At 37.2% G+C, this 14,893-nt stretch overlaps 1 protein-coding gene across 1 annotated transcript in view; it reads left to right on the top strand.

Annotated features, from left to right (window-relative positions):
• GFM1 (G elongation factor mitochondrial 1) overlaps window positions 1-14,893 on the top strand; it is a 43,835-nt gene that overhangs the window by 5,629 nt on the left and 23,313 nt on the right. Inside the window, exons 5-11 of the mRNA XM_032343341.1 lie at window positions 477-593; window positions 2,765-2,915; window positions 6,766-6,923; window positions 7,518-7,602; window positions 10,671-10,808; window positions 11,949-12,050; window positions 13,631-13,687. Coding sequence (XP_032199232.1) covers window positions 477-593; window positions 2,765-2,915; window positions 6,766-6,923; window positions 7,518-7,602; window positions 10,671-10,808; window positions 11,949-12,050; window positions 13,631-13,687 — 808 coding nt within the window. The remainder of the gene's footprint in view (window positions 1-476; window positions 594-2,764; window positions 2,916-6,765; window positions 6,924-7,517; window positions 7,603-10,670; window positions 10,809-11,948; window positions 12,051-13,630; window positions 13,688-14,893) is intronic.

Raw genomic sequence — 14,893 nt, 5'->3', positions numbered from 1 at the left:
CCCTTATGTTTTTGATCCAGGATATTCTGGGGAGCTGATGGAGAAACACTTATTTTAGAGTTCTCTTGTTGCTTAAATAGGGTTTTGGCTTCCTGAGCATGGTGAATTTGGTTACTCCCAATTGTTTTAAATTTTCTGAGTTTTTTGGCTTTTTTTCTTTTTAAGATTTTATTTATTTGACAGAGCAAGAAAGGGAATACAAACAGGGGGAGTGGGAGAAGAAGCAAGCCTCCCACTGGTCAGGGAGCCTGATGCAGGACTCAGTCCCAGGACCCCAGGATCATGACTCCAGCCCAAGGCAGATGCTTAACGACTGAGCCATCTAGGCGCCCCAATATATTTTCTGTTTTGAGCTCCTGATGATACCCTTCTCGGTTCCACAATATCTGCCATTGATTTATTTTTGTCATTTCAAAGGGATTTAGGGAATACATATGTATTTTTATTTGGTAAACATATATATTTTTATTTTTCAGGTCTAAACTGAGTCACAATGCAGCATTTATGCAGATACCCATTGGTTTGGAGGGTGATTTTAGAGGTATAATAGACCTTATTGAGGAACGAGCCATCTATTTTGATGGAGACTTTGGGTAAGTTAAAAATGTATTATTAATACCTTAAAAAGCATCAAAGAGAAAAAAGAAAGGATGATTTCTTTAAACATAGAGAAAACGTCTTTTTAAAATATGGCTGGAGGAATATACTCCAAAATGATTTTGTTTTAATGCCTTTAATCCTAGTTGGTTCCCATTTTGCTTAGTATTCTTTCCAAGGGAGAGTATGTTATTTTTTGGGTAATTTATATCATGTTATATGCATGGTATGGTAACAGGCCATCAGCTTGGGCTAGTAATGTATCTCGTTTTCCATTTGTTTATTTATTTATTGATTCATCCTATGGACTTTTATGGAGTAGCTGCTGTGTCCTGGGTATTATGATAAAAACTGGGAAGAAAATATGGATCATGAATGGTTGCTCTATTTATGAGACTACAGAGATAAAACAACAATACATAAAAGCAGTTAAAAATAGTGCAGATGTGGTTTGGAGAACATAAGAAGCAAATTGGTGATTTTTTGACATGGTATTTGATCCATCAATCAATTTTGAGTGACCTCTATATACAAAACTGTTAATCAAAATTTGACATTCAGAAAAATCACATGCAAGCTTATTAAAACACATTCCTGGATCCACTTCCAGATGATTCTGATTCAGTAGGTCTGGGGGGAGTCTGGAATTTGCCTTTCTGGAAAGCTCCCAGGTGATGCTGCCATTATAGGTCTATAGACCACATTTTGATTGGCACTGTTTTGGACAATGTGGGAAGACATAAATGATCCTTCATTATGAGGAGTGGTCCCCAATAGTCTAGCAGTTTCTTTAGAGGTAATTCCTGAGAGGTTTTCTTTCTCTGCTGTGAAACTGGGATTGCTAGTCTGGCGGGTGGGTGAAGGGTGTTGTGTTCAGTTAACCGTATCCTTTATCCTCATCAGCTGTCTTGTAGGCAGGGGAAGGATATAGGCTGTCTAGTAGATGAGGCGTTTCTCTCCCTTCTTGTATGACAGTAGTGACTGTGGTTTATCTACTATTTCTTAGAATGTAAGGCCCAAGAGGATAGGGATATTTTATCATGTTTATTCAATTCTGTCCCAAGCCCTAGCACTTTCTGGTACACAATAAGGACTCAAAAATATTTGTAAATGAATTAATAAGTCCACTTTCCCAAAGTTACCAGGGCACACATTTGTCTTCTAAAGTAAAGGCTCTTAAACTTTGTTATGCCCCTACCACAGATGAAATTTCTTATTATATCTGCCCTCTTTCCCAGCCCTAGACCTCTGGGTATATAAATTTTGAAAGGACCCACAGCTGATTCTGACGTAAAAGGCTAAGAACCAGGGGAGCTTGACAGGAAGGATGAAATTATGATCTGAAGGCTGTGAAGAGCATTTTTTGAGATAAGAATTATTTTCTGACTATATGCGGTTGACTTCCTTTACTTTTTTAATTTAGGAACACATTTTCTGAAAAGCTGATATTTTGGACGTTAGTTTCCATTTTTAAAGAAGTACTTTGAAACTTTTGAGACTGATGTTTTAAATATCATGTATATCTGTTTCTCAGTTGTGTATATTTATAACTCTTTCCTATCCAGCCCCTAAAGAAATGGCGATCTGGGGTTAAGGTTGAAGAGTTTGTCATATTTAGTAACCTTTTTTTTTTACTATATTCTGTGTTAAAATTGTGTAATTGGGTTTGTTATCAGTGGAAGGAATAGAGTCAGGTCTCTTTTCCTCTTTGTTAGTGACTGTGATATTCTGATTAATTTGGTTAATAGAATTTTCAAGAGTCATATGAGCTTTGGAGTCAGAATGACTTTGAAGCTTGGCTCTTGTATTTATTAGTAGTACAACCTTGGCAGTTTGCTTTGCTTATTTAAGTATTTTTGCCCACTATTCTGTCTAAATTTTAAAGATCTACATTGGTCTTGCCATTTTAATGCAAATATATCAAAGCTCTTTCTCATTTAAAAAAATTTTAGCCCATTGGGGAGGGTATGTGCTTTGGCGAGTGCTGTGAAGTGTCTAAACCTGGCGATTCACAGACCTGTACCCCTGGGGATAAAAATATATGTTTATAAAAAATAAAAAATTAAAAAGAAAATTTTAGCCATTAGGGTTTGTGTTTTTCATTGGTGCTTTATATTGTATAATTGAATATCCTTATAGTAGTAAAATAAAGCATTTCTTTTCTTAGTCAGTTTGTTCGATATGGGGAAATTCCAGCTGAATTCAGGGCAGCAGCAGCTGATCACCGGCAAGAGCTGATTGAATGTGTTGCAAATTCAGATGAGCAGCTTGGTGAGATGTTCTTGGAGGAAAAAATCCCCTCAGTTTCTGATTTAAAGGCAAGTGCTCTCAAAATAAGTCTTACAATAACAAGAAAAATAGGGTGGGGTTTTTTGTGGGTAAGAGACATGCTTTTATGTATGGGTTTTATTAATGAAATCTGAGTAAATTTATTTAATATTACTGGTTTTTTCAAAAAATACTTGCTATTTCTTATTATTCTTTAAGTAATGAGTTCTATAACATCTTACAATGGGAAAGGAGTTATAGTTCTAAAAAGAAAAGATGATATTTAAACATCCAACCTCTTGGGCGCCTGGGTGGCTCAATGGGTTAAGCCTCTGCCTTCAGCTCAGGTCATGATCCCAGGGTCCTGGGAACGAGTTCTGCATCAGGCTCTCTGCTCAGAAGGGAGCCTGCTTCCTCCGTCTCTCTCTCTGCCTGCCTCTCTGCCTACTTGTGATCTCTCTCTGTGTGTCAAATAAATAAATAAAATCTTAGAAAATAAATCAACTTCTTCGGTATATCTTCTTAAGGAGAAGATAAATATACAAGTGTTACAGCAATAAAACAGATTAAGTGATGAGGCTGCTAAATGGTTACAGTCTAAATGTTGATACTTGTACTGTTTAGAAGGCTGTATAGATTTCTTCACTTGGTCATTTAGATCCTTAAAAAAAAAAAAAAGATCTCTGCTTAAGATTGGTATTTATTTTTCTAGTAGATAATTTTTGCACAGGAGACACACAGAGGCCAATAAGCACATGAAAAGATGCTTAGCATCACTAATTATTAGGGAAGGCAAGTCAAAATCATGGGATTTCACTTTATCCATTAAGATAGCTAGTAAAATAGCAAGTGTTGGCAAAGATACAGAGAAATTGGAACTCTTGTTAGTGGGAATGTGAAATGATGCAGTCACTGTGGAAGAAGTACGGCCATTCCTCAAAAAATTAAACCTAGAACAACCATATGGATTCAGCAGTTCCACTTCTGGATAATATCCGAAAGAATTATTCAAATAGGTATTTGTACCCCTGTGTTGGTAGTAGCACTCTTCACAGTAGCAAAAAGCTGGAAACCGCTCAAATGCCCATCAGTGGATGAATGGACAAACAAAATTAGTATATACATACAATGGACTATGATTTAGCCTTAAAAAGGAAGGAGATTCGGATGCATGTTATAGCATGGATGAACCATGAAGACATGCTAAATGACATGAACCATACAAAAGGACAAATGACATATTTTTCCACTTATGTGAGGTACCCAGAACAGTCATAATTCCTAAAGACAGAAATAGTGGTTACCAGGGGTGGTGGCAGAGGGGTGGGTTACAGAATAGAGAGTTTAAGAAGTACAGAGTTTCTATCTGAGATGATGAAAAAATTCTGGAGATGGATAGTGGTAACGACAGCATAGCAGTGTAAATGTACTTAATGCCACTGAACTGTATACTTAAAAATGGTTAAAGTGATAAATCTTGTTTATTTTACCATTAAAAAAACTGGTACTTATTTTACCAAACCACATGGTACACTTAGCAGAGATCAGATAAATGATTACCGTGTTTAAGACCTGGCACAGGGGCGCCTGGGTGGCTCAGTGGGTTAAGCCGCTGCCTTCGGCTCAGGTCATGATCTCAGGGTCCTGGGATCGAGTCCCGCATCGGGCTCTCTGCTCAGCAGGGAGCCTGCTTCCTCCTCTCTCTCTGCCTGCCTCTCTGCCTACTTGTGTTCTCTGTCAAATAAATAAATAAAAAATCTTTAAAAAAAAAAAAAAGACCTGGCACAGGAGTTGATAGTAGGCAAAATGCACAAGGAAAGAACCCTGTCAAAGCTGAGGACACTTACTAATCTCATAACTTGAGTCCTTTAGTTTTCACAAACTATGTAGGAGGGTATAGGTCAAGCACTGTGTCCTGGGAACCACAATACAGAGTTAGGTTTTTATCTGTTATAGGGCATGTGTCAGAGGTCCCCTGGACCATTCCCAGGTTCAGTGATTTAGGAGGATCACACAAAATTCTCAACACCTTATCATAGTTGTGGCTCTGATTATTACAATAAAAGGATACAAAGCGAAATCAACAAAGGGAAAAGGCACATGAGGTGAAGTCCAGAAGAAACCATGTATCAGCTTCCAAGAGTCCTCTCACAGTGGAGTCATGGCAGGGTTTGCCTCACTCCTATAGCAGTGAGTTGTGACTATACTTGTGAATCTCATCTGTTAGAATGAGGTTTTATTAATGGCTATTGAAAGACATCCTCTGCCAGGCATTTACCCAAATTCCAGACTTGCAGGAGGAAAGCAGGTGTTTAGCATCCACCCATTGTTTGTGCAGACTGTAGCCATGGTGAACCATTCTCAGTTCTGGGAATGCTGGGAACCCCCCTGAAATCCAGGTTCTCAGACACCAGCCAGGAGCCAACCTTGTAAACAGGCCTTTCTAAGCATGGCCAATTCAGTGCTGCTCTGTTTACTGTTTTCTGCAGAGGATACATGAGTATACTTTCTGTATTGTTGGATATATTATAAGGACAGTGGAAAGGCAACACCTTTGAAGTGTGAAAACAAGGGAAATTTTTGAAAAATAAAGCTTTTGTTAGGCTGGTATTAGGATGGTTCTAATTTTTTTTTTTCTATTTATCTACTACCTTCCTGTTTTTCTGTTGTAAATGTGGTGAGATTATTTACGTCCCTACTTGCATATACAGGAGGTTTGGTAAGTCAGAGTTTTGGTCCTGTGGCTTAAGGTAGCTTATTAAGTGGTTAGTGACTTGTATTATAGTGATTTCAGAAGTTACAGTTGTAAATTTTTGCTTTAAGCTTTTTTTCTTTTTTTACGATAACTAGTTTTCTAGAAGAATAATTGTACACTGGTTTCCCTATTGCTGTTGATGTCTTCTAGCTGCTAAGACTTAGTTAGTTCCATTGCTTACTCTCAGAGACCTGCTTAGCCCGGAGGGCTGCCTGTGGCACACAGCTGGGACACATTCATAGCTCTCGCACCTTAAGCAAGAGTAACATCATAGCCTGTTACTCTCATGGCTCTTAGTTTATGAGTGATTTGTACTATTTGGCTTCCTGTATGTATGTTGTTTAAAAGAAAGAAAACATCTGTTAATTAAATGTGTTTTTTTAATAGATATTTTCATAGGTTTTAAACATTTAAAAGTAAACAAAGGTACACAGTAAAGAAAAAAAAAATCTCCCATGTGTCTCCTGTTTGCCTAGTTCGCTGCCTCCTCCCTCAAACAGGTTGCCAGTTAATAGTTTTTGCTGTATTTCTCCAGACACAGTGCACGTGTGTGTGTGTTACTTTTCCTTATTATTACATAATTGCTAGCATACTGTTTATACCTCTCTCTGTGTGTGCCTGTTTTCTGTGTGTGTGTGTGTGTGTGTGTGTGTGTGTGTGTATTTTTGTCACATTGGAAATTAGTGACATTCCAAGAGTGTCAAAAGCAGTTATACAGTAAATTGCTTCCTAGCCCTGGAGAAGGAACTGATTTTTTTCCTTGTATTTTGACCTTTAATGTATAGAGGACCTCGTTCTAGTCTCCACTGTAGCCTGTACTCCAAAGAGTGTCAATTCCTTTTGTTCACTTACTGGTTTGAAGTTTCTTTCTTTCTTTCTTTCTTTTTTTTAAAGATTTTATTTATTTATTTGACAGAGATCACAAGTAGGCAGAGAGGCAGGGAGAGGGAGAAGCAGGCTCCCCCACTGAGCAGAGAGCCCGATGTGGGGCTCGATCCCAGAACCCTGGCAGATCCCAGACCTGAGCCTAAGGCGGAGGCTTTAACCCACTGAGCCACCCAGGTGCCCCTCACTTGCTGGTTTGTAACTGATCTGAAATACAAAACTTTTTTTAAGGTTAATTGTTAATTCTTTTTCTTTTGTAGTGTGCAATCCGAAGAGCTACTCTAAATAGGTCATTTACTCCTGTCCTTTTGGGAAGTGCGTTGAAGAACAAAGGAGTTCAGCCTCTTCTAGATGCTGTTTTAGAATACCTCCCAAATCCATCTGAAGTCCAAAATTATGCTATTCTCAATCAGGAGGAGTAAGTCTTGGAAATTGAATCTTAGTCCATGCAGAAATAACATTTATGCACTGTGAAAGAATTTAAGAATGGTTCTTTTGATTAAGTTATGTTTATCGGGTTTTTTCCCCCCCATAATTTACAAAAATCAGTTGCCAGTTTCTATTTGGGTAACACTTTTGACATGTAGAAAACTATTATACCATTTGCCATATCATATTGTTTGTGAGTTAGAAGTATGGTTTATTATCTACTAAGGTTTTCTTCATTAGTAAATGTTTTTTCATTTGGGACCAGCTATTTTCGGCCACATCAAAAAAACCAAAACCAAAAACAAACAAAAATCCTTAAAGTTTGCAATGCAAGCATTTTTTTTTTTAAGCTCTCATTGATTATTTTTCTTTTCTTTCTCTGCCATTTTTGTGTTTTTAGTATGCTCTGGTCATGTCATAATGTAGTAACTAAGCCCCAAGAAGTTACTCTTACCAATCTCAGTGAAATTTCCCTTATATGAGGTAGAAATGTTTAACATGTAGATGCTTTTTCTTTAATAAAATAAAGTGATATAAGAGAGATATCAAATAATGCATCTCACAGATTTATATTTCTTTTAAGTGACTCAAGAGAGAAAAACAAAATCTTAATGAACTCCGAGAGAAGCAGTTCCCACCCATTTGTAGGCCTGGCTTTTAAACTGGAGGTAGGTTGCTTTCTAATGTATGTAATTGCTGTAGGTGGAAATTTTCTTCTAAGGTATTCTTCCTATTACAAAATGATTGTGTTACAAATTGCTCTGCTGAAAATTACTCCCCCTTCTCTTTCCAAACTGCATCTTCAGAAGGAAGTTGGGTTGCTGTAAGCAGCCCACACTTAAGCTGTGAGAAATCATGTTCCATCTCCTTGAGGGAGCAGTATCTACTGTTAAGTTACTTGGGATTCTTCTATACGGGAGAGTTGTCTTGTCTCCCCATTTATATTTTTATTCAGTCTATCTTTATGTCAATATGGCCTCATGGATATGTATTTTGAGTCACAATGAGTAGTACGTTATTTTGTTGTGCAGGTTGGTCAAGTTTGGCCATTGGAGCTCTTTGAGTTGTTCCTGTGTCCTTTTGACATTGAGTAGTGTTTTGTTCTTTTGAGTATTTCCTGACTTTGATGGCACTGCAGGATCCTCCAGGCTTATCCTCCCTGTCTCCACCCTAGAGTCAACCATTTTAGATGCCTTGGTTCCATTACTTTTAACCGAGAATGGTATTAGAAACCCAAGATTTGGGTACTTTTTGTTAGGTTGTTGTTGCTGGTGTTCATATTATTTTAACAGGGAAAGGAAGTGGTTAAGTTAGAAGTGTTAAAGTGGTTATTTCTGGGATGGGATTCTATTTGGGGGGCTTTTAGTTTTTATTGTAAAATTTTTACAATATACTTACTCTGGAAAACTTAAGTTGAAAAGTACAAATAACAATTGTGACAATTTTTATGGGTAAAGCTTTTAAAAATATACATTTAGGAATATCTTCTTAGGATTCCTGAAATGGTGATTACTGAATTAAAGGAATGTTTTAACACTGTTTTGCTTGTTTGTTTGTTTGTTTAAGATTTTATTTATTTATTTGACAGACAGAGATCACAAGTAGGCAGAGAGGCAGTCGGGGTGGGGGGAGAGCAGGCTCCCTGCCGAGCAGAGAGCCTGACTCGGGGCTCCATCCCAGGACCCTTAGATCATGACCTGAGCCAAAGGCAGAGGCTTAACCCACTGAGCCAGGGGTGCCCCAGGAATGGAATGTTTTAATATTAATATTAATATTAATGGTTTATTATCAGATTTCTTTCCTAGAGTTAATGTATTAAATTATTTCAATGAATCTTTATCAGCATTGAGTATTATTTAAAAATTATTACTGGTTTTATAAGTGAAAGTTAGTAATTCTTCTTGCTTTACATCTTGCTTTAATTCCTAATGGTACAGAACATTTTCCCATATATTGATTATGCAGTTATAATTCCTCTTTTGCAATTGTCTCATTTCTTATTTTAAAAATTAGTGTCGGGGCGCCTGGGTGGCTCAGTGGCTTAAGGCCTCTGCTTTCAGCTCAGGTCATGATCTCAGGGTCCTGGGATCGAGCCCCGCATCGGGCTCTCTGCTCAGTGGAGAGCCTGCTTCCCTCTCTCTCTCTGTCTGCCTCTCTACCTACTTGTGATCTCTGTCTGTCAAATAAATAAATAAAATCTTTAAAAAAAAAATAATAAAAAAATAAAAATAAAAATTAGTGTCAAAGTGTTTACTTATTTGAATGCTATCTTGTTTTTTAAAACAGCAGTTTAAATTTATAGTCAAATGTATTCGTCTTTTTTACTTCTCTCATTTTTAACCTTAGACATCCTCTTCTTTGTATATATTTCATAAATGTTTTCTATTTTTTTGTGACCCTTTTTTTAATTGTTAATTCTGCTGGAATGTGTTTTGCTGTGTGCTGTGAGGTAGACTCTAAATGTATCTCCTCTGCCTTCACATAGAGGACCAATTGTCCAGCTCCCAGTTATTGAACAATGCTGTACTTATCCATTGTCATGTCTTCTGTCATCATTGTCTGTTGACAGATGTGTTCTATTCTGCATTTTAGATTTTTTTACTCTGCATGCTATTGAGTTTAATTTGTCCTCCTTCTGTACTTTTTAAGTTTGGAGTATTAAAATGTTTTTATATCAGTCATGTAAGCTCATTGTCAGAATACTTTAGGAAATTGCTTTTTCTTCTCATTTATTTTTCAAAATTAATTTTAAAATCAATAATATGTTTAAAAATTCCTTTTGGGGTTTTTATTGTTATTGTGCTAAACCTATAAATCAGTATGGGAACTTTTAAATGTTAAATGGCAACTTTTAAAACATACCCAGTTTGTTAGTGTTAGTATTGAGGAAGAATTGATCCTTGGGTATTTATTTTATATTCAGTTACTTTTTTTTTTTTTTAAAGATTTTATTTATTTATTTGACAGGCAGAGATCACAAGTAGTTAGAGAGGCAGGCAGAGAGAGAGGAAGAAGCAGGCTCCCTGCTGAGCAGAGAGCCTGATGTGGGGCTCGATCCCAGGACCCTGGGATCATGACCTGAGCCGAAGGCAGAGCCACCCAGGCACCCCCTATATTCAGTTACTTTAAAGAATGCTTATTTATATAGCTTTGCAGGTGCTTATTGAAGGATTTTTTTTAGATGTATGATACAGTCTTACCATTTCTAATTATATTTTTGTTGTCTTTCCAATAATTATATTTGTGTTTTATATCTTAATTGCATTAAACCAAACTTATGAAATAACAGAAGGCAAAAGGATAATTCCTTATTGCATATGCAATTTAAAATTATTTTCTAATTTTTATTTCAGAAGAATCAGAAGTAGTACCAAAAAGATCAACAACAACCATTTAACTCATTTATATTCAAACCTAGTATTTAAGTATTTTAGACAATAAACCAAAACGTGTATAAAGAATACTACCACAATTCATAGGGAACGATTGGAGGTTGTTGTGAAGTTTTTCTCTTAAATTTGATTTTTTTTTAAGATTTTATTTATTTATTTGACAGAGATCACAAGTAGGCAGAGAGACATGGGGGAAGCAGGCTCCCTGCTTGAACCCAGGACCCTGAGATCATGACCAGAGCTGAAGGCAGAGGCTTAACCCACTGAGCCACCCAGGCGCCCCTTAATTTTGATTCTTATGTTTCTTTTTTCTTCTTTCCACCTTATCCAATCTTGACTTCTAGGCTGGACGATTTGGACAGTTAACTTATGTCCGCAATTACCAAGGAGAGTTGAAGAAGGGTGACACCATCTATAACACGAGGACAGGAAAGAAGGTGCGGGTGCAGCGGCTGGTTCGCCTGCATGCTGACATGATGGAGGCAAGTATAGGTTCTTCCTGGCAGATCAGAAATTTCTCTAATGCAAGGGATGGCCCTGTGTGAAAGCCCTGTTTAGCCCTAGAGTTTATTATTCCTGTTATAGAATCAGCTCCCCCAGAAGGACCATATTAGTGCTAGAATCCCTCTGAAGATTTAGAACCTCTCAAAGTCTAATTAGGGAAATAAACTTTGGCTTACAGCTTGTATTTTTTAATTGGGTCTCAATCTGTTCTAGCCTTCTATGTGGTCTTTTAGGGTTAGGCCTTAGTAGAAATGCCATGTGGGTGGGGTTGTCTCTTCCTCACACTCTTTCCCCAGTCAGCTCTATTGCTGGAGAAGTTTATTGCTCTGAACAAAAGCTTAGGACGTACAGAAATTTGTGTAGCCATACTGTCTCTTGAATAGGCAGTCTTTCAAAATTGGATGTTATTGCTGTTTTGTGAGATAGGCAGCAGGGGGCATGATACAGGAATTAGTGATTGTCACAGATGTTCTTATGGGTCAGAGGCTATGAGAGGTTTACATCTGTGGAACTGTTAAAGACTCAGGCACATTTGGTCATTCATAGCCACATCTGTTATGAATGAACTGTCAGTATAAATGGACAAAAACTAGGAAGCTTAAGAGGCACCAGTGCTTTGTTCTTAGATTTCCTGTGTTTATTTGACGGCTTGCATCTGTGAGAAATTAAGACTATTTTAAGTACAATGGGCTGAACTCGCCTGCCTTTGTTTTCAAAACTTCCTGTGCAGTTTTTCCTTGTACTTCTTTGTCATATACTCATTGTTGGACTGTGCCAGCATACATAATACATCCTTTTGAATCCATAGAAATAACTCTAAAAGTGTGAAGCTCTGTGTTCTCTCAGTAATACAGATCTTCCAACTCATGATGCCACAGCTTGGAGTTTCCATGTAAAGTCAAGTCCTGTCAGTTGAGATGTGGTTTTAATAAAGGCCCTATTCAAGGTATATCTCGCCTTGGTTATTATTGGTATTACATTGGTTCTAGCTAATTCATTCTCTGTAGAATTCATGGTGAGATTCTGCCATGTTTGTTTATATCCAGTGTGTTCGTGTGATTACCATGTCCTGATGTGTGTTATTTGCAAGTATTACTTTGTTTTATTTCTTTATTTAGGATGTTGAGGAAGTGTATGCCGGAGACATCTGTGCATTGTTTGGCATTGACTGTGCTAGTGGAGACACATTCACAAACAGAAATAATAGTGGCCTTTCTATGGTACGTGATTTAATTTCAAAGTTATCACTTTTTAGAAGTCTGTGTTTATATAGTATATTTAATACTTAAGAAAAACAGTGACAGTTTTCCTTTATTGCCACAGGCATCAGTGTAGATTTCTCGTGGCTCTTTGGATGTCAGTTAGGCAAGTGCTCTATGTGACCTAACTTATCTGATTTTTCTTAGTTAAATAATTCCACAGTCCCCTAAGATTTAGCATGGAGGGAAAAATCTTCACCAGATACACCTGAACTTGAAGCACTTACTCCTGCACTCTGAGATCTGCTTCCCCTTTGCGGATGCCTCTCGACTGCCTATCACCAGAATCCGGCTAGTCCCAGTGGGCAGCCACTTATTAACTTAATAGCCAGCCAGGGCCCTTGCCTCAGTCCCAGAGAGCTGTAACATGTAGACTAGGGTATAAGAGACTGGAACGTTGCTCAGAGGCAAGGTGCAACTAGGCAGTCTGACTTACTGTACACAGCCTGTCCTGTGGAATTCAGAGGTCCCTTTTCATGACTGAGGGATCCCAGAGGGAAGAGCATACTTGGGCACTTCCTGTCTTTGAATCCCCCTTCACTCACTTTTTCCCTTTATTGAGTAGGCTCTCCGACAGTATGACCATCTGTTCATGAGGGCCGTCCCTTTCCTGAATTTAGTAAAGAAAGACCTAGTACACCTGGGTAATTTGCTGTGAAGGAATTTACAGTGGGTCATTTACCTAAGAACTGATCCAGCCCTAATAGATGAGCACTATAATAGTCCCTGTATTATGTGATGAATTCATAATTTTATAATTTAGCTTTTCTGTATAAGATATTCTCTAATGTCCAATGTCCATGGCTTTCCATGTTGATTTAAGATACTACAGAAAATCAAAGTCTGTACAGGTTTTGGGGGATCTAGAGAAGGGGCATAGTTTGTAAACAAATAGTGTTGATAAGGCCTTCTCTAAATACCTATAATTAGTAATGTAAGGGACTGGAGGTTGTGGGAAATGCTTAGGCTTTGAAGCAAATAGGCCTTGATTAGAGTCTCACCTCTGTCAAGTTATTTTGTCTTTCTAAGCCTTTAATGATTTTATTTGTAAAATGGGGATTTCTGCTTGTCAGAGTTGTGACTGACTGAATGAGGTATCATATGCATAAAGAATCTAGTGCCCTTTCTCTGTTTTATCAGTCATGGTATATTTTTGATTAAATAAAGTAACTTAGCAAAAGACAGCAACAGCAGGTGTAGCCACTAGCCTACATAAGAATTTCAAATTTTGGCATTTGGGTTCATTATGATTATATTTAAAATGAATGTGTCAATAAACTTAGGGGTTTTAAATAGTGAATAATCTTTTTTTTGTTATTTTGGGAGGGAGGAGATCATGTAAGTATATGCATTCATTTATTAATGTATTGCATTAATATATTTAATACAAAACAGACCAAAGACATGTATTGTCTAGCATAAACATGATGACTAGTATTTGTCCTTTGTTCTTTTGTAAGTGGCACATTAAAATTAATCCATCCCTGACCCAAATAGTACTGTACTTGAATTCTTCTTTGTTCTTTTAAAAAATATTTTAGGAGTCAATTCATGTTCCTGATCCTGTCATTTCAATAGCAATGAAGCCTTCTAACAAGGTAGGAGTTTGGTTTCAATCTCAGTATAGCACAATAAAAATTTGAGCCCTTTTTCATCTTTCTACACAATGCACATAGTATCCTGTGATACCCAGCAATCTTACGGTCTTTGTTTCCTCTTTTGGTATTGAAATCACCTTCTAAAACTACCAGTCTCTTGGTAGTAATTAGTTCTCATTATACCTGAAAAAGTTGATGGTATTAAAGTAGGCACAAGATTGTGCTTTCTAACTCTTTACAGTATCATTGGCTCCAAAGTGGTAAGAATATTTTCCTATATACAGATCATAAAGGAACGGAATAGGGGAAATAGGGACATTTATCCTAAGTTATAGTGAAACCTCACTGAACTACATTAGATTACTACATAGGTTAATTGCCTCATGGATTATAATACGTCTCTGGATTTGTGGTAGTTATGAAGTATATAATTCATTATAACATGGAAAGCCTGCAAACAAGACTCCCCCCCCTTTTTTTTTTTAAGATTTCATTTATTTATTTGATAGAGAAGGAGAGGGAGCAAGAGCAGGGGGAGAGGCAGACTGCCTGCTGAGCAGTGAGCCTGATGCAAGGCAGATCCCAGGCCCATGGGATCAAGACCTGAGCCAAAGACAGATGCTTAACTTACTGAACTACCAGGCACTGCATCACTTTTTTTTTTTTTTTTTTTTTTTTTTTTTTTTTTTTAAGTAGACTGCATGCTAGGTGTGGATGTGAGGCTTGAACTCACAACCCTGAGATCAAGACCTGAGCTGAGATCAAGAGTCAGATCTTAACCAGCTGAACCACACAGGCACCTCTTTGTCAGTTTCAAATAGAATAGTTTTATGGTTGGATTTGAAGTCATTTAGCTTTTTATGAAACCAGAATTTCTTGAATAGTTTCTTACTTGCATTACTACCATTGGAATTAGTTTGCATTGCTCGAATAATTGAGTTAAGTTGGTTTGACATTCATAACAGTCATGTTAATATGGTAAATTGAAATGAACTCATTCATGCATTGAGTGAATATTTTATAATCTCATGTCATCTGGGAACTATTATTTACAAAACATACTCTGATGTATTGTCTTGTGGATACATTAACAGGTACTTCTTCCTCTGTTTTGAGGAAATGAGGTTTAAAGACCCTTCTCAGTATAGAAAAAAATGTTGAGGGAGCAAGAAACATTATGTCATTCCATCTCAGAAATTTGAGGAA

Source organism: Mustela erminea, chromosome 1, assembly GCF_009829155.1.
Source record: "Mustela erminea isolate mMusErm1 chromosome 1, mMusErm1.Pri, whole genome shotgun sequence".
Classification (NCBI taxonomy): domain Eukaryota; kingdom Metazoa; phylum Chordata; class Mammalia; order Carnivora; family Mustelidae; genus Mustela; species Mustela erminea.
Note: the sequence above shows the minus strand (reverse complement) of the source record. Positions and strands in the feature narration are given on the sequence as shown.